Here is a 21,051-nt window from a genome sequence, read left to right as displayed (position 1 = left end):
TCCTCACAGTGGAAACTGACAGGTTAAATCTCTGAGACAACTTTTTGTATCCTTCCCCTGAAAAGCTGTGTTGAATAATCTTTGTTTTTAGATCATTTGAGAGTTGTTTTGAGGAGAACATGATGCCACTCTTCATAGGAGAATCAAATAGGAGAACTATTTGCAAGTGGCCACCTTAAATACCTTTTCTCATGATTTGATACAACTGGCTATGAAGTTCAATGCTCAATGAGGTTACAAAACCAATTTAGTGCTTCAGGAAGTCAGTAAAAAGTAGTTAGGAGTGTTCAAATCAAGAAAATGATAAGGGTGACCATACTTTTGCACCGGTCAAATTTTGTTTAAATGCAGATTGCTCATTTTCTGTTAGTACAATAAACCTCATTTAAATCCAGAAATATAACTGAGTCCATCAGTTATTAGATATATGAAACTGAAATAGCTGTTGCAAAAACCAAAATTGTTATAAAGAAAAAAGGTTAACATTAATAGGGGTGCCCAAACTTTAACATATGACTTTATCTCTTCAACAGCGACTTATGAAACACGTTATGGATCTTAAACGTAACAGGAAGAGCCAATCGAAAAGAAACCGGATTAAGAATCTCCAAAATCTTGTAAGGTCCAATAAATCTTGGCTTGAACTTTGGAGAAGCCACCTTCATAGAGATATTCTTTGATGACAACCAAACCATATCACCCACTTTAAACTGGGGACCAATGGTCCTATGCCGGTTAGAAAACCACTGGGCCTTTCCCTGGGAGAGAGACAACTTATTCACTACTTGGTCCCAAATCTACTGCATTCTCTCTACCACAGTGTCAACACCTGGGCAGGCTAAAGATTCCACTTGCCCTGAAGAAAATCGAGGATGAAACCCAAAGTTACAGAAAAAGGGCGACATCAAGTTGGCAGAACTAGCTCTATTATTTAAAGCGAATTCGGCCAAGGGCAAAAATGAAACCCAATCATCCTGATCAGCAGATATAAAACATCTCAAATAGGACTCCAAAGTCTGGTTTGTTCTCTCCGTCTGCCCATTGGTCTGAGGGTGAAACGCAGAGGAGAAGGACAACTGAATTCCCAGCTTGGAACAAAAGGCTTTCCAGAATCTGGAAACAAGCTGAACTCCTCTGTCCGATACAATGTTCTCAGGAATCCAATGCAACCGAACCACCTGTTGTAAAAACAAGGGTACCAACTCTGAGGAAGATGGCAACGTTGGGAGTGGTACAAGATGGACCATCTTAGAGAATCTATCACAAATCACCCAGATAACAGTCATTCTCTGAGAGACAGGAAGATCAGAAATAAAATCCATTGAAATATGGGTCCATGGCCTCTTAGGCACCGGCAAGGGCATCAACAACCCACTAGAGCGAGAACAGGGTTTAGACCGGGAACAAGTCCCACAGGACTGCACAAAATTCCTGACATCACGAGATAAGGCAGGCCACCAAAATGACCGACTCACCAAATCTCTGGTACCAAAAATACCTGGATGACCAGCCAATGCGGAGCAATGAACTTCAGACATCACTCTCTTCCTCCACTGGTCAGGAACATACAGTTTTCCCATAGGACAACGCTCAGGTTTGTCCTCCTAGAATTCTTCCAGAGCACGTCTCAAATCGGGCAAGATGGCAGAAAGAACTACCCCCTCACCTAGGATGGTAGTAGGCTTGGTCACAATAGGAGAATCAGCAAAGAAACTACTAGAAAGGAGTAACATTCTTAGTGCCTGGAAGAAAGGAGACCACAAAATCAAAACACGTAAAAAACAAGGCCCACCTAGCCTGTCTAGGATTCAAGCGTTTGGCCGACTCAAAGTAAATCAAATTCTTTTGGTCAGTGAGGACCACAACTTGATGTCTAGCTCCCTCCAACCAATGTCTCCACTCCTCAAATGCCCATTTCATGGCTAACAGTTCCAGATTCCCCACATCATAGTTACGTTCGGATGGGGAGAACTTTAGGGAAAAGAAAGCACAGGGATTCATTTTAGATGTTACAGGATCCTTTTGGGACAAAACAGCTCCTGTACCAATCTCTGAAGCGTCTACCTCCACCTGAAAAGGAAGTGAGACATCAGGTTGCTGCAAAACCGGAGCAGAAGTGAACCTCCGCTTCAGCTCCTGAAAGGCCGAAACAGCCTCTGAAGACCAATTCTGCACATCAGCACCCTTCTTAGTTAAATCAGTCAGTGGTTTAGCAATATCAGAAAAATTAGCTATAAATTTACGATAAAAATTAGCAAAACCCAAAAACTTCTGGAGAGCCTTCAAAGAAGTGGGTTGAACCCAATCATAAATGGCCTGTACCTTGGCCGGGTCATTTCAATAGTTGACGGAGACAAAATAAATCCCAAAAATGAAATCATCTATACACCAAAAAGGCACTTTGATCCCTTAACATACAAGGAATTCGCCCTCAAAATCCGGAACACAGTCCGAACATGTTCCACATGAGAATCCCAATCCCTGGAAAAGATCAAAATATCATCCAGATAGATGATCAAAAACTTATCCACAAAGTCCCGGAAAATATTCATGAAGCACTGGAAGACAGAAGGGGCATTAGTGAGCCCAAAAGGCATCACCAGGTACTCAAAATGTCCCTCCGGAGTATTAAACGCCGTCTTCCATTCATCCCCATGCTTGATGCGAATAAGATTATACGCCCCCCTGAGGTCATGCTTAGTAAACCAGCAAGCACCTTTAACTCTGGAGAATAAATCAGAAATCAGGGGTAACGGATACTGATATTTAACCGTAATTTTGTTGAGGGAACGATAGTCAATACAAGGCCTTGTAATGGTTGTAATGAACCATCTTTCTTGGCCACGAAAAAAAAACCCAGCACCTAAGGGCGAAGAGGATGGTCTACTATGACCCTTCTCCAATGACTCCTTAATATATGATTGTATAGCCTCGCGTTCGGGTACAGATAAATTGAAAAGTCGACCCTTGGGAAATTTACACCCAGGTTTCAACTCAATTGCACAGTCATAAGTCCTATGAGGAGGCAAAGACGCAGACTTGCTCTCACTAAATACATCATAAAAATCATCCAAATAGTCAGGAAAATCATGCGACTGGGGAGGGGTGGAGAAAACAGGAGTGTCGCCAAGAGCACACCGACAACCCCAACTCACCAGACACAGATTTCCAATCCAAAACCGGACTATGGATTTGCAACCAGGGAAAGCCCAGAACAATGGTATCATGTAAATTTATGCAACACCAAATATCTGCAATTTTCTTGGTGGTCTGGGGCGATCCGCATTATCACCTGGGTCCAAAACTGAGGTTTACTCTTCGCCAAAGGAGTAGCATCAATACCCCTCAAAGGAATAGGTGTCCTCAGAGGTGTCATTGGAAAACCACAACGTTTAGCAAAATCCAAGTCCATCAGATTCAAGACCGCTCCTGAATCCACAAAAGCCTTCGCGGAAAATGTGGATAAGGAGCAGATCAGAGTAATTGCCGAAAATAAACTTAGGTTGTACACCACCCACAGCAAATGAGTGTGCAAAACGTTTCTCTCGTTTAGGGCAGACAGAAATAACATGAGAGGCATCTCCACAGAAAAAACACAGCTTATTACGCCTTCTATACTCCTGACATTGCGCCCTAGACAAAACACATTGCGTAGGTTCAGACATTTGTTCAAAAGGTGGCAGCGCCTCCCGTGTAGTCTTGCGTTCACGTAAACGCCGATCAACTTGAATGGCTAATGACATAGAATCGTCAAGACCAGAGGGAACAGGAAATCCCATCATAGTATCTTTTAAAGTTTCAGACAAACCCTTCCGAAAGAGATCTGCCAATGCACTATCATTCCATGTAGTAAGGACTGCCCACTTTCGGAATTTCTGACAGTATAACTCTGCAGGATCCTGACCCTGGTTCAATGCCAATAGGGCTCTCTCAGCTTGATCAATAGCATTAGGTTCATCATATAATAACCCCAAGGCTTGAAAAAATGCATCCACATTAGTCAAAACAGGATCTTCAGGTGTCAAAGAAAACGCCCAATCCTGGGGATCGCCGCGCAGCAAGGAGATGACAATTTTAACCTGCTGCGCAGAGCTCCCCGATGAGTTAGGCTTCAAGGCAAGAAATAATTTACAATTCTTAAAATTCAAAAATTTAGACCGATCCCCAAAAAACACATCAGGAGTAGGAATCTTTGGTTCAACAGCATGTGAATGAGTGGGATAGGTGGAAATTCCCCGCACTTCAGCAGCGAGCTGCTCCACACGATCAGACAATTGCGTAATCTCCATCAAGGAGAAAAAGAAACAAAAAGAATCCTCCTACGGCCCCAGAGAAAGAGGAGAAAATATACATATATTTAAAAAAAATTCTGACACTTTTTTTTTTTTTTTTACAATTCTCTCCTGCTTTTGAGTACCCTAGAATCTGCGGTATGGCTGGTGATTCTGTTATGAATGAGTCACCGAGGAGGAAAAAGCCAAAAGCAAGCTAAGCCAAGAAAACGGGAGAGGTTGATAACTAGCGGATTGCAAACCCCTGATCCTATCCACACAACTAGCAGTAGTCGTGGAGCGTGCCTACGGTGGTCCTAGACGCCTCGTCACGGCCGGAGAACTAAATAAGCCTAAAGAAAGGGAAAATCTAAACTGCCCCAGAGCAGACTCCAAAGCAATAGACAGCCCCCAACATGTATTGTCGGTGAAACAAGATGAAAACACAAACACAGATAGAAAGATAGGCTGAGCAAACGATGGGGCCCTCACTAACTAGAAAGGACAGGAAAGAAAAGCTGCTGTCTGCAATCACGCAAAAAACCCTGCCAAAAAATGTCCAACACGTCTGATAGAAAAAAGCCCTGAAGTCGCTAGACTTCAATACCCTATATCAGCACTCAGGTATTTTCTGAAGACAGAGCAAAAGAGATCAACTGATCAGACACAAAATGGGGATTCAGCCCAGTCCCAGCCAGGGCTGGCTGAACACAAAAACTAAGTAAACCAGACAAAAACTCATATGAACAATAGCAGAGAAAACTTAGCTTTAAGAAGGCAGGAACCAAACTGGAAACCAGAAGTCACAGTCAGGAGAAATCACCAGCAAGAAACTAGGGAGTCGGCTACCTTAAATCCAATCAGAAACTCCTGATGTTCAATCGCAGTCCTCTTCCTCAGGTGGCCGGTCTCTGCCATTTACATCAGCTTCATTACCTCCCTTCACCAACAGAGGGAGTCCAGATAGAGAACTCACTACTCCTCTGTCAGCACAGCCAGCTCCATAACTCTCACCAGAAGCCAGAAGCAAACCCGAAAATGAGCTCACAACACTTTAGTTTGTGCACGTAATTATGTAACAGGTGTGGTAGCTCTATAAGAGAGTATCAGGTGTGTTAATCACTGTTGGTGATAAGGTCTTCATTTGCAAGCAAGCCTGGGTGAAGGAAGGAACTAAAGGAGAGTCACGGGCAGCTCAGTGAGATTCCTGGAGTAGCAGCTATGGTGTCTGCAAGGAGGGCTGGCATGGCGTTGGTGGAGTAGCAGCTATGGTGTAGAGCTGCACTGAAAATGCTGGACTTTGTTGCTGAGAGCTGGACTCAAGCATGCTGGACTTTTTGGCAGAAAAGCTGGACTCATTTGCGGGACTCTGTTACTGGACCACTGCACGCAGGTGTGGACTCTGTTTGCTCCAAGGCTGCACTATGGTGCTGAGATGAGTCCAGGACAACTCAGTCAGAGTCCTGGAGTGGCAGCTATGGTGTCCGTGAAGAATTCTTGCAAAGCTTGGTGGAGTGGCAGCTATGGTGGAGAGCTGCACTCAGTTGCTGGACTCTGGCTGAAGCTGCACTCAGGTGCTGAACCCCGTTGCTGGACAGCTGCACTCAGGTGCTGGACTCCGTTGCTGGACAGTGCACCCAGATGTTGGATACGGTGGAGGAAAAGATGCACGCAGGTGATGGGCTCTGTTGCTGGGAGCTTAAGCAACAGAGCAAAGCTAAGTGGTGTTCCCCTGTATTGTCACTTTTCCTTATGTGTGTTTAGTGCAGTGGTGGGATTAGTTTCCGCACTGACCAATTCCCTAGTGAGGGTTTAGGTGCAGGGTGAGCGAGGGTCTTAGGTATCCTGATCGGCGCCCGGTGCGGAACCGGCCTAGGGAACGTTAGGAGTGTAGAGACACTGACTCAGGGGAATGCAGGAGGTCTCCACTTCCCCGCTCCCTATCGCAGGGTCACCATTGTTATTGATACCCAGGTTTTCCCTATTCCCTTTGTCTTATTGTATTAGTTACCGGCCTGCGGGCCGCGTCACATAGGACAATTACATGTGCCGCTTCCTGTTGTATCAGTTACTGGCCTGCTGGCCGTGTCACTCAGGACAGGGCACATGACACACTCTCGTCATTGCAAATCAGAAGCCGCGGAGACACCATCACATGTTTCTCAACGCAAGCAATGACTAGCAAGGTCTTTCACCGGGAAGGAACAACCACGGGAAGGGCAGTCTCCAATGGAGGAAACCACCTATGCCAAAACATGGTATCCATCCACAGACAGCTGTTTCGGGGTATTTGCCCCTCATCAGTGTGGAGTAGGAAACTGGCTAGTAGGAGCAATGCCTAGTGGAAGACTATGAAAAATGAGGATGATTGACCTCATGGAGATCAACATCATGCACTGCGGAGACACCATCACGTGTTTCTCAACGCAGTGATTCTAGAGCATTGCCCCCATCCCTTATGGGAAATATGTAAAACATGCAAATCAGAAGCCGCGGAGACACCATCACATGTTTCTCAACGCGAGCAATGACTAGCCAGGTCTTTCACCGGGAAGGAACAACCACGGGAAGGGCAGTCTCCAATGAAGGAAACCACCTATGCCAAAACATGGTATCCATCCACAGACAGCTGTTTCGGGGTATTCCTACTCCACACTGATGAGGGGCAAATACCCCGAAACAGCTGTCTGTGGATGGATACCATGTTTTGGCATAGGTGGTTTCCTTCATTGGAGACTGCCCTTCCCGTGGTTGTTCCTTCCCGGTGAAAGACCTGGCTAGTCATTGCTTGCTTTGAGAAACATGTGATGGTGTCTCCGCGGCTTCTGATTTGCATGTTTTACATATTTCCCATAAGGGATGGGGGCAATGCTCTAGAATCACTGCGTTGAGAAACACGTGATGGTGTCTCCACAGTGCATGATGTTGATCTCCATGAGGTCAATCATCCTCATTTTTCACACTCGTCATTGTCCTCTCCCCCATCATTGCCTTCTCCCCCACCACCCCATCATTGCATTCTCCATCACTCCCATCATTGCCCTTTCCCCCATAACCCCCATCATTGTGTCACGACTCCCGGGTATTACTGCTGCGGGGAGAGCAGCAAGGGAGTTGAGCAAAGTGCCCGGTAACTAACTAGGTAAGGAATAGGACGTGAACCATATGACAGAGTAGGAGGTGGTCGGGGGCGGAACCAGACGCCGGGGTGCAGCGGATACAATAAACACAGGAAAATTATCAAAACAAGCTAAAATCAGAACCAGGAGATCAGGAGGTACCAATGGGGTGAGACAGGGGATTGTCAGAAGGGAAGCCAGAGGTCAAAAAGCAAGAACAAGCAGTGCAGTACAATAGGGATAAACTGAAATGGAGTAACAATAGCCAAGCCAGGAGGTCAGAACTGAAGAAGACAATAGTACCATAACGTGAGACAGAGGACAGAGTGAGTGGACAGACCAGGTCATACACGGGAGGCAATCAAGCAATGCAGTATACATGCAAACCAAGGGGTCAGACACACAGCCAGAATAACAGTATAGCCGACAGGGAATCCTAGCCTGGAGTGAGTATAAATACCCCTCCCAGATCCAAAGGGAGGCCAGCAAAAGTTAATCCTGAGAGAGCAGGACATTAACCATGTCCTATACCATGACACATTGCCCTCTCCACCACTCCCATCATTGCCTTCTCCATCACTCCCATAATTGCCCTTTCCCCCATCACCCCCATCATTGTGTCATGACTGCCGGGTATTCAAAGTACTTGTTCTCACCCACAAAGCTCTTCACAGTGTAGTGCGGCCTAACCGACCGCTGCGCTCTGCAAACGACTTTCGACTAACCTCTGCACTAATCCGTACCTCCCGTTCCTGACACCAAGACTTCTCCCGCGCTGCGACAATCCTCTGGAATGCTCTACCCCAAGAAATTAGGACTATCCACAATTTGCATAGTTTTAGGCGCTCCCTCAAAACACATTTGTTCATAGCGGCCTATCACGTTCACTAATCAAAATCATTCTATGTGTAAGTGTGCATGAGTAGCCCATTCACTATCTCCATCCATCCCTCACTCCCTCAAGATGGCTGGACCATCATTGTAAATACATCACTGTAAATACACACCTGTACTTTGTATCTCCCCCACCTCATTGTAGATTGTAAGCTCTCATGAGCAGGGTCATCTTATTTTGCTTTAATTATTGTATTGTTAAAGTTGTTACTCATGACTTGTGTTTTTAAACAGTTAAACTGTAAAGCACTGTGGAATATGTTGGCGCTATATAAATAAAGATTATTATTGCCCACTCCCCATCACACCCATCATTGCCTTCTCCACATCCATCATTGCCCTCTTCCCAATCACTCCCATCATTGCCCTCTCCCCCATCACACCCCATCATTGCCTTCTCCATCACCCCCATCTTCTCACACACACACACACACCTCTCTGCGCGTTCACAGGCAGCTTCCTCTCACTGGCACAGTGGCCGCGGAGCTGTATGATGATGTCATCCAGCCGCGCTGCTGACTGCCGTGTGAGGCATGAAGCTGCAGCTCCGGAGCAAGGACACTTGCAGATGAGGCGATGCCGAGTGCCACACATGCCATAAGTTCACCATCACTGCCCTATAGGCAGACTCTATATTGTATCATTCAGCCCCATAGGCAGACTTTATAGTATATTACACTAATAAGTCATGTCAGACTAACTTAATTTCCTTCTATGACGGAATCACTGATTGGGTGGATCAAGGAAATGCTGTAGATATAGTATATCTTGACTTCAGCAAAGCATTTGACAAAGTCTCTCATACAATCCTTATTGAAAAAATGACTAAGTATGGAATGGACAAGGCAACTGTTAGGTGGATTTATAACTGGCTTAGTGATCGTAAATGGCTGCACATCCAGTTGGAAGAATGTCTCAAGTGGGGTACCACAGGGCTCTGTCCTGGGCCCTGTATTGTTCAACATCTTTATCAAAGATTCAGATGAAGGAATTGAGGGTAAACTGATTAAATTTGCTGACGACACAAAACTAGGAGGGATAGCTAATACTAGAGAAGAGAGAGAGAGGATTCAAAAAGATATAAATAAACTGGAGAAGTGGGCAGCAACTAACAGAATGGTTTTTAACAGCGAGAAATGCAAAGTACTACATCTGGGCAATAAAAATGAAAAAAGCATATACAGAATGGGAGGAATAGGGCTAAGTAACAGCACATGTGAAAAAGACTTGGGTATACTAATAGATCACAGACTGAATGAGTCAACAGTGTGATGCAGCAGCAAAAAAGGCAAATGCAATTCTAGGATGTATTAACAAAAGCATACAGTCTAGATCACGTGAAGTCATTATTTCCCTCTACTCCTCTTTGGTCAGACCTCATCTGGAATATTGTGTCCAGTTTTGGGCACCACATTTTACAAAAGACATCAACAAACTGGAGCAAGTTCAGAAAAGAGCGACCAGAATGGTGACCGGTCTGCAAACCCTGTCTTATGAGGAAAGGTTGCAGGATTTGGGATTGTTTAGTTTGCAAAAGAGAAGACTGAGAGGAGCCTTAATAGCTGTCTACAAATATCTAAAGGGCTGTCACATTATATAAGGATCAACTTTATTCTCATTTGCACAAGGAAAGACTAGAAGCAATGGGATGAAACTGAATTGGAGGAGACACAGATTAGATATTAGAAAAAACTTTTTGACAGAGTGATCAATGAGTGGAACAGGCTGCCACGAGAAGTGGTGAGTTCTCCTTCAATGGAAGTCTTCAAACAGAGGCTGGACAGACATCTGACTGGGATGATTTAGCGAATCCTGCTTTGAGCAGGGGGTTGGACCAGATGGCCCAGGAGGTCCCTTCCAACTATACGATTCTATGATTCTACACCCACCATAGGCAGACTCTATAGTATAATGCACCCCCATAGGCAGAATCTATAGTATAATGCACCAAGTATAGGCAGACTATATAATGCACCCCTCACATGCAGACTCTATGGTATAATTCACCCCCTATAGGGAGACTCTATAATATAATGCACCCCCCATAGGAAGACTCTATCGTATAATGCACCCCATAGACAGACACTATTTAGTATAATGCACCACCCAAAGGCAGACTCTATATTGTATACTACACCCCCATAGGCAGATATTATGTAGTATAACAGCGCCCATTGGCAGACTCTATAGTATAACGCACATCCCATAGGCAGACTCTATTTTGTATAATGCAACTCCATAGGCAGACATTGTTTTGTATAATGCACTCCCCACAGGCAGACTCTATAGTATAATGCACCCCACATAGGCAGACTCTTTTGTATAATGCACCCCCTATAGGCAGACTCTATACAGTACAATGCACCTCCATAGGCAGACTCTTTAGTATAATGCACCACTCATAGGCAGACTCTGTAGTATAATGCTCTTCCTAATAGGCAAACTGTATAGTATGATGCATCCCCATAGGCAGACTCTATGGTATAATGCACCCCTCATAGGCATATTCTATAGTATAATGCATCCCTATAGGCAGACTCTATAGTATTATTCGCCCACCACAGACGGACTCTATATTGTATAATGAACCCTCCACAGGCAGACTCTATTTTGTGTAATGCACCCCCCATAGGCAGACTCTATAGTATAATGCATCCCCCATAGGCAGACTCTATTTTGTATAATGCATTCCCCATAGGCAGACCCTATATAGTATAATGCACCCTCCATAGGGAGACTCTAGTATAATGCACCACCATAGTGAGATTCTATAGCATAATGCACCCCCATAGGCAGACTAAATTTCTTATAATGCAACCCCCATAGGCAGACTCCATAATATAATACACCCCCATAGGCAGACTCTATATAGTATAATGCACTCCCCAAAGGTAGACTCTATATAGCATAATGTACCCCCCATATGCAGTCTCTCTATAGTATAAGGCACCCCCATAGGGAGATTCTATACAGTATAATGCACTCACATAGGGAGACCCTATATAGTATAATGCACCTCCATAGGGGAACTCTATATAGTATAATGCACCCCCAAAGACAGACTCTATATTGTATATTGCACCCCCAATAGTCAGACTCTATATACTATAATGCACCGCCCATAGGCAGGGTCTATATTGTATAATGCACCCCATAGGCAGATTCTATAGTTTAATGCACCCCCTTGGTCAGACTTTATAGTATAATGCACCCCCCATAGGCAGACTCTATAGTATAATGTACCCCTCCATAGGCAGACTCTATAGTATAAAGTACTCCCCACAGGCAGACTCTATATTGTATATTGCACCCGAATAGATAGACTCTAGATTGTATAATGCATCCCATAGGTAGAGCCTATTTTGTATAATGCACCTCCCATAAGCAGACTCTATATAGTATAATGCACCCCCAAAGCCTGACTCTATAAAGTATAATGCACCCCATATCCAAACTGTCCATAGTATAATGCACCCCGATAGGCAGGTTCTACCTAGTATAATGCACCCCGTATATGGAGACTGTATAGTATAATGCACCCCCATAGGGAGACTCTCCATAGTGCAATGCACCACCCAGGGAGACTCTATATATTATAATGCACCCCTATAGGAAAACTATAGATTACTAGCTGAAGAGCCCAGTGTTTCCCGGGCATTGTAACTAACTGTGGTTAGTTATAACAAATTATAATGATTATATCTACAGTATATATATAAAGCTGAGTGTATAGCCCCGACCACTCTGTATATTCACACTCACTATAATTTCCCACATCATCCCGTCAGCTAGGGCCACCGAACGACTACACCTAGTTTCCCACATCATCCCATCAGTCAGAGACACCGGATTACTATTCCTAATATCCCACATCATCCCGTCAGCCAGAGACTCCGAACTACTACCCCTAATATCCCACATCATCCCGTCAGAGCCACCGGACTACTACCCCTAATATCCCACATCATCCCATCAGTCAGAGACACCGGATTACTATTCCTAATATCCCACATCATCCCATCAGCCAGAGACTCCGGACTACTACCACTAATATCCCACATCATCCCGTCAAAGCCACCCGACTACTACCCTTAATACCCCACATCAGCCAGAGCCACCGGACTACTACCCCTAATATCCCACATCCCATCAGCTACCGCGCCCGTCAGCTCCAGCGTCTGTTCCTCATACTACGATCTCCGAGATTGAGCCCAGAATGTGCTCATGAGTCTGTGATGTACTCGGAGGGCGGTGAACCCGGGATGTGCTCGGGGCCATTATTTCTCCACTATATATAAACTCGGCACACACCCAAAATGATAATGTTGCAGAACGGTGATTTTAATAGGTAGCAGTACATACATACAACGTTTCGGTCTAGGACCTTCTTCAATGTACTGAAAAATTAAACAAACATAACGAAATAAAAGAAAGTATTTACAATAAATTCCATGGGTTTCTTTACAAAGAAAAAAATTACATAATATGCTGAGACATCGGTCACATTATGGCACAAAATGTACTAGAGTGCTAGGGACACAATCATGGAGACAAGGAACAACAAATTGAGGAGAGGCACATACCATTAGAATGTACTGTGAGCTCTTAGTGATTGGGCTTTAAAGGAAAACCTAAACAAAGGGGAATGGAGCTGATGAAGCAACCATCCATATTAAGTGAAAGTAAACCCAGTGGCACCAAAAGTCTGACATACCAGTACTGCAGGGAGGTAACTATAGCCGTCCTACTGTAGAAAAAAAGCACTGAGTGATTGCTTGGAAGGTGCTGTCCACACAGACTGGTTGTGTGGACAAAGAGAACGATCTTACCGTGCTATTTTGTGGAGTGTGGACGCGGTATCCACCGCTGATCCTATGGTGCTAAGGTATGGAGGAGGTGGCGGTGTTATATAGCCCAGGTAGAGTGCTGTTTATCCTATCAAGCGCGCGCCACCAGAAGTGGGTGGGCAAGTGTATGACTGACGTCATCCGGCGCATCAAGCGCTGAGAGAAGACGTGAGTGGAGGCGTGTCAGTACTAGGCCCCGGAAGTATATCACAGCCTGTCAGGCTGGAACACTACGATGTGAGGAGGGATATGTTACCATGGTGACAGTCGCAGCGTTTCTAACAGAAGTGCCAAAAGGGGAAACAGTGGTTGTTCAGTGATTGGTGGTGAAGATTCAACAAAAGTTCACAGTTGTGGGTTCTGTAATTGAAATAAAACATAATTAGTCCAAGCGAAATGGAATATCATAATAATGAGAGAAATCAGAATTATATGGCATAACAACAGTACTGATATATTACGTCAAGATCATTAGTATAAGATTACATCATAACATTAGGAACGGAGGAAAGCCTGTACATCATAATCTTTGTTTAACCCTTTGGGTGCCAGGGTATTAAGCTCATGAATCCAATAGGCCTCCCTTCTTTTTAAGATATTAATACGGTTACCTCCCCTACGTGGCAGATGGATTTGCTCTATTACTTGGAACTTGAGTTGGGCAATAGAGTGACTGGCAGTGATAAAATGGAAGGGGATCGGAAGAAGCATATTCTTGCACCTAATAGTAGACTTGTGCTTCGATATTCGATCCCTAATATGCTGTGTAGTTTCCCCTACATACAAAAGGCCGCAGGGGCACTTAATGAGATATATTACGAATGAGCTATCGCGGTCTCCTAAAGCAAGGTAGGAAAGGTTCCCTAAATGCCCCTACCTGTGGGTGGGCTGTTGTTAAAAGATGCCAATGACCTCTAATACTAGAATGTATACGGTAGGCAAATGGATGGTAGTCATGAACAAAAGCAATGCGATTAGTGGCCTTTGGTTTAGAGGGGGAGGAAAGATCCAGATTATTCAAAGTGTCTATGGGGTAACCCCTCTCGAGAAATTTTGTACGCATTTCTTCCATGCGTACTTTCTGAGTCTCTGTATCGGACACTACTCTTTGAACCCTTTTAAGCTGTGACTTGGGAATCGCATTTTTCATTTTAGTTGGGTGGAAGCTCGTATAATGAAGCAAACTATTGCGATCAATGGGTTTCCTATAGAGGTCAGTAGTTAGATGGCCTGACTCATCTTTAATGACAAGTGTGTCTAAGAAGTTAATCTGTTTGAGGTGATGTGTCATAGTAAAGCTTAAACCCGGCCAGGATGTTTGTAACATGGAGAAGAAAGAGTGTAGTGTTTCTAATGATCCTCCCCAGATACAGAAGATATCGTCGATGTATTTCCTCCACACTATAACACTGTATCTGGGGAGGATGTGCGTGACATCCTAATTAAAGCTGACATTGGCTCTCCTAGTCCCCCTAAACACCAACGTTTTCTTTCTAATCCTAAATTCAGTACCTTCCCTTGCCTACAATGTATGCAGTGTAATAATGTACAGAAAGGTAACATCTTTTACCACCCCCATACGGGCAAAAAATATAATATTCGTGAATACTACACTTGCGATAGCTCATTCGTAATATATCTCATTAAGTGCCCCTGCAGCCTTTTGTATGTAGGGGAAACTACACAGCATATTAGGGATCGAATATCGAAGCACAAGTCTACTATTAGGTGCAAGAATATGCTTCTTCCGATCCCCTTCCATTTTATCACTGCCAGTCACTCTATTGCCCAACTCAAGTTCCAAGTAATAGAGCAAATCCATCTGCCACATAGGGGAGGTAACCGTATTAATATCTTAAAAAGAAGGGAGGCCTATTGGATTCATGAGCTTAATACCCTGGCACCCAAAGGGTTAAACAAAGATTATGATGTACAGGCTTTCCTCCGTTCCTAATGTTATGATGTAATCTTATACTAATGATCTTGACGTAATATATCAGTACTGTTGTTATGCCATATAATTCTGATTTCTCTCATTATTATGATATTCCATTTCGCTTGGACTAATTATGTTTTATTTCAATTACAGAACCCACAACTGTGAACTTTTGTTGAATCTTCACCACCAATCACTGAACAACCACTGTTTCCCCTTTTGGCACTTCTGTTAGAAACGCTGCGACTGTCACCATGGTAACATATCCCTCCTCACTTCGTAGTGTTCCAGCCTGACAGGCTGTGACATACTTCCGGGGCCTAGTACTGACACGCCCCCACTCACGTCTTCTCTCAGCGCTTGATGCGCCGGATGACGTCAGTCATACACTTGCCCACCCACTTCCGGTGGCGCGCGCTTGATAGGATAAACAGCACTCTACCTGGGCTATATAACACCGCCACCTCCTCCATACCTTAGCGCCATAGGATCCGCGGCGGATACCGCGTCCACACTCCACAAAATAGCACGGTAAGATCGTTCTCTTTGTCCACACAACCAGTCTGTGTGGACAGCACCTTCCAAGCAATCACTCAGTGCTCTCTCTTTTTCTACAGTAGGACGGCTATAGTTACCTCCCTGCAGTACTGGTATGTCAGACTTTTGGTGCCACTGGGTTTACTTTCACTTAATATGGATGGTTGCTTCATCAGCTCCATTCCCCTTTGTTTAGGTTTTCCTTTAAAGCCCAATCACTAAGAGCTCACAGTACATTCTAATGGTATGTGCCTCTCCTCTATTTGTTGCTCCTTGTCTCCATGATTGTGTCCCTAGCACTCTAGTACATTTTGTGCCATAATGTGACCGATGTCTCAGCATATTATGTAATTTTTTTTCTTTGTAAAGAAACCCATGGAATTTATTGTAAATACTTTCTTTTATTTCGTTATGTTTGTTTAATTTTTCAGTACAATGAAGAAGGTCCTAGACCGAAACGTTGTATGTATGTACTGCTACCTATTAAAATCACCGTTCTGCAACATTATCATTTTGGGTGTGTGCCGAGTTTATATATATCGATATTCACGGATTGGGATCCTACTTGTGCACCATTCCGGTCTATATAGGGTAGTGCCAACGGTTTTGCTAGTATTATTTCTCCACTGACATTTGTCCTGAGGGAGAAACCAGTGATGTCACAGCAGTCGGGATCCCGGAAGGAAGCTAGGGGTTGTAGTCTTGTGGCTCTGGCTGACAGGATAATGTGGGATATTAGGGGTAGTAGTCCGGTGGCTCTGATGGGATGATGTGGGGTATTAGTAACAGTAGTCCTGTGGCTCTGGCTGAAGGGATGATGTGGGATATTAGAGTGTGGTATGCAGAGCGGGTGGGGCTATGTGGACTGGACGGGGCTTGATACCCACATTTGTGCACTCATCTTTATATATATATATATATAGATAATGTACCCCCATAGGTAGACTCTACCCCTAATATGCCACATCATCCCATCAGCCAGAGCCACCAGACTGCTACCACTAATATCCCACATCATCCCGTCAGCCAGAGACACCAGACTACTACCCCTAATATCCCACATCATCCCATCGGAGCCACTGGAGTACTACCCCTAATATTCCACATCATCCCATCAGCCAGAGCCACTGGACTACAACCACTAATATTCCACATCATTCCGTCAGCGCCACCGGACTACTACCACTAATATCCCACATCATCCATTTAGCCAGAGTCACCGTAATACTACCCCTAATATCCCACATCATCCTGTCAGCCAAAGCCAGCGTACTATTATCACTAACATCCCACATCATCCCGTCAGAGCCACCGGACTACTACCCCTAATATCCCACATCATCCCGTCAGAGAAACCGTACTTCTATCCCTAATATCCCACATCATCTCGTCAACGAGAGCCACAGGACTACTGCCCCTAGCTTCCTCCCGGTATCCCGACTGCTGTGATGTCACTGGTTTCTCCCTCAGCAGACAAATGTCAGCAGAGAAATAATGGCACCGAGCCACCGAGCACATCCTGGGCTCACCGCCCCTCGAGCACATCACAGACTCACCACACCCGGCAGCTCCAGCGTCTGCTCCTCACACTGCGGCCTCCGAGATTGAGCCCGGAATGAGATCAGTGAGCCTGTGATGTACTCTGGGGGCGGTGAGTCCGGGATGTGCTTGGTGCTCTTGGGGTGGTGAGCCTGGGATGTGCTCGGTGTTCGGGGCGTTATTTCTCTGCTGACATTTGTCTCCTGAGGGAGAAACCAGTGAAGTCACAGCAGTTGGGATACCCGGAGGAAGCTAGGGGTAGTAGTCTTGTGGATCTGGCTGACGGGATGATGTGGAATATTAGAGTGTGGTTATGTGGAGTGGGCGTGGATTGATACACACACACATTCGTACACTCATCTTTATATATATATATATATATATAGGTAATGCACCCCCCATAGACAGATTGTATATTGTATAATGCACCCCCTATAGGCAGACTATATATAGTATAAAGCATCCCCATATGGAGACTCTATAATGTATAATGCACCCCCATAGGCAGACTATATAGCATAATGCACCCCCCAAAGTGAGACTATATAGAATAATGCACCTCTCCATAGGCAGACTCTATATAGTATAATGCACCCCCCATAGGCAGGCTCTATATAGTATATTGCACCCCCATAGGGATACTATATAGTATAATGCACCCCCCATAGGCGTATCTATTTAGTATAATGCATCCCTATAGGCAGACTGTGTGGTATAATGTACCCCCATAGTCAGGCTCTATATAGTATAATGCACCCCCCAATAGGAAGACTCTATACAACATAAAGCACCCCCATAAAAAATGAATAACTACAATACTCACCTTCCACCCTCTGCTTCGATTACCCGCACATCTCCGGACAATGGGCGCCGAGTAGTGACATCATCACGCCTGCTGTCAGTGTCTATGTCAGTGACGTGAGATGCTGAGAAGGGGATGATGGGAGAGGGACTGTAATGCTCCCACTCTCATCAATGCGGTCAACTGTATTGGCATCAAGCCAATACAGTTGAACTTGTGATGATGGGCATGGGGGGCCCACCGCTGGCACCAGACTCCCCACCTGATCAGGGGCCCGAGACTGGCCGGGTAGCAGAGCAGGGAGATCGATTCTCCCCGCTCTGCCGCCGAGTGCAACTAGTATGGGTACGCTGTGCACGTAGATACAGGTACAATAGCCTAGCTCTGGGTGGGCACTCTCAAAGCACGGGGCCCCGGGGCGACTGCCATCTCTGACCACACGGTATCTACGCTATTGAGGTCTATCATTCAGTCTGGGGTGATTGTCTGCAACTTGGCTATATAAGGAATATTTGGGGACAGCACTTATATCTAGATCACTATCCGGAAGTTTGAAAGCAGCAGGCGTAAGGCGTGCTAAGGTGCAGGTTCTTTCTGCACCCAGGAGAAGCCATTTATAGGCCTTGTGGCCACACATCACGTTCAGGGTGCGCTCTATCTTTATGACGTATTTCCACTCCATCACTCAGGTGTCTATTGTTTCCCTCAGTCTGTTTACATCGCTGCAATGACGATATTGGATGCCGGTATGTGTGAGATGTAACTGTTCTGTTACATGACGGTTAATGAAGATCATGTGCACCACATGCTGCCATCATGAAGATGTGACGTGGAGAAGATTTCTTCATAACATATTGCATAGATTCTTCATGATGTTACATTTTCTCAACTTCTTCCCATTCAGGTCTCTACAATATCAGATCTTCTCAATGCAGATCTTCTATATAACAGAAATTTCCTGATTGACCCATAAAGGATGAATAAGGACAGGGACAAGATGGCGGAGAGGATGTTACATCTCACCGTAGAGATCCTCTTCCTGCTTACTGGAGAGGTGAGAGATTCTGATGACTTCACATTACATCAATTTTATCTATAGGAATAACAGATGGACAAAACTGGAGAAGTGAGGACTCTGGAAATGTCTGTAGTGAGATTTATTAGTTTGTCTCTCAATAACCAGGATTACACAGTGGTGAAGAAGGCGACTTATGAGCGCTGTCAGGCCCCTGAAGGATGGGGAAGACCCCAGAGCCCAATCACGGGGCCTCCACCTTACCCCCTGATACATGTGAACATCAATGACCAGGAGATCTTAAGACTCACCTACAAGATGATTGAGTTACTGATTGGAGAGGTGATACTGCTGGGAATGCTGGGACATTATACAGTAACGCTATGAAGTGATTGGGGGGATGACGGTATCATTGTATGTGTCAGGTTCCTATAAGGTGTCAGGATGTCACTGTCTATTTGTCCATGGAGGAGTGGGAGTATTTAGAAGGACACCAAGATCTGTACAAGGACATCATGATGGAAGTTCCCCGGCCCCTCACACCACCAGGTAAACGGAACAAAATCCACATGGCTTTTAATTATCAGTGTGTAAAGGATGAACTCAGTTGTTTTTTGTGTTTCCTCCAGCTGTATCTAGTAAGAGGACAACACCAGAGAGATGTCCCCGTCCTCTTCTTCCTCAGGACTGTAAACAAGAAAATCCCAATGTTCCTCAGGATCATCAGGTAGATGCTGCCACCATAAAGATGTGATGGGAAGAAGATTTTTTGAATCATATTGAATAGATTCTTTATGATGTTACATCAGCTCATCTTCTCCCCATTCAGGTCCCAACAATTTTGAATCCTCTCAGTGAAGATTTTCTCTATAACAGACTTTTCCTGACTGATCCGTTGATGATGGATAGGAGCAAGGACAATATGATGGAGATGATATTACACATTTCCGTAGGGATACTCTTCCAACTTACCGGAGAGGTGAGAGATTCTGATGGCGTCACATTACATCATTCTTATCCGCAGGAGCAACAGATGGACAGAACAGGAGAGGTGAGGATTATGGAAATGTCTGTAGTGAGCTTTATTAATGTGTCTCTCTATAACCAGGATTACACTGTAGTGAAGAAGACCTTTAGTGAACAATGTCAGGCCTCTGTGTCTGAGGGATGTGGAAGACCCCTGAGCCCAATCACGGGACCTCTACGTCACCCCCTGAAACATGAGGACATCAATGGTCAGAAGATCCTAGAACTCACCTACAAGATGATTGAGCTGCTAACTGGAGAGGTGACACTGCTGGGAATGCTGGGACATTATATAGTAACACTACGAAGGGATCGGGGGATGACGGTATCATTGTATATGTCAGGTTCCTATAAGGTGTCAGGATGTCGCCGTCTATTTCTCCATGGAGGAGTGGGAATATTTAGAAAGACATAAAGATCTGTACAAGGATGTCATGATGGAGGTTCCTCAGCCCCTCACATCACCAGGTAATAGGACTTCATAAGATGGCCTAAAATTATCTGTATGTAAATAATGAATTCAGTCCCAGTATGTGTTTCTTCCAGTTGTATCCAGTAAGAGGACAACATCAGAGAGATGTCCCCGTCCTCTTCTTCCACAGGACTGCAAACAAGAAGATCCCAATGTTCCTCATGATCATCAGGTAGATGGAGAGAAGGTGTCATGAGATCTCCCGTATGATGTGTAGACGGCTGTGAAGATCTTGTGCTCAGTCTTGTTTTATCCACCAGTATTATATGTTTTATACTTGTGTAATGAGAACGGTGGAGATGGCAGGATTAGAGCTGATCATAGATGTGACTTCTCCATCTGTCTGTGACTTTTACATTATTTGTTTCAGGGTGAAGATCTGACCCATATTAATACTACAGAGACATATGTGAGAGGTGATGAACGGTGTAAAGAGGAGATTCCTACAGATAACCGCCTAGGTGAGTAGCAACCACAAAATACAGAGAAGTGACAGATTCTTCTTGCTGTAGAATTAAGGGGGCTTTACACATAGCGATATCGCTAACAATATCGCTAAAACATCACTAATTTGGTGACACAGCAGCGATATC

General features: G+C 44.7%; 1 protein-coding gene across 2 annotated transcripts in view; it reads left to right on the top strand.

Moving 5' to 3' along the window:
* LOC141051029 (uncharacterized) overlaps positions 1-21,051 on the top strand; it is a 70,897-nt gene that overhangs the window by 24,815 nt on the left and 25,031 nt on the right. The window contains exons 2-10 of one of the 2 annotated variants that reach the window (XM_073547824.1): positions 18,850-18,999; positions 19,129-19,302; positions 19,386-19,509; positions 19,590-19,687; positions 19,790-19,939; positions 20,069-20,248; positions 20,331-20,454; positions 20,533-20,630; positions 20,829-20,919. In XM_073547824.1, the coding sequence (XP_073403925.1) occupies positions 18,922-18,999; positions 19,129-19,302; positions 19,386-19,509; positions 19,590-19,687; positions 19,790-19,939; positions 20,069-20,248; positions 20,331-20,454; positions 20,533-20,630; positions 20,829-20,919 (1,117 nt within the window). In that variant the 5' untranslated portion in view covers positions 18,850-18,921. Of the gene's footprint in view, positions 1-18,849; positions 19,000-19,109; positions 19,303-19,385; positions 19,510-19,589; positions 19,688-19,789; positions 19,940-20,068; positions 20,249-20,330; positions 20,455-20,532; positions 20,631-20,828; positions 20,920-21,051 lie in introns of those variants that run through there. The other variant, XM_073547826.1, reaches the window with a different exon arrangement.

The sequence above is a fragment of the Dendrobates tinctorius genome, unplaced genomic scaffold (genome assembly GCF_039654945.1).
Source record: "Dendrobates tinctorius isolate UK_male_01 unplaced genomic scaffold, ASM3965494v1 ptg000155l, whole genome shotgun sequence".
NCBI lineage: Eukaryota > Metazoa > Chordata > Amphibia > Anura > Dendrobatidae > Dendrobates > Dendrobates tinctorius.
Note: the sequence above shows the minus strand (reverse complement) of the source record. Positions and strands in the feature narration are given on the sequence as shown.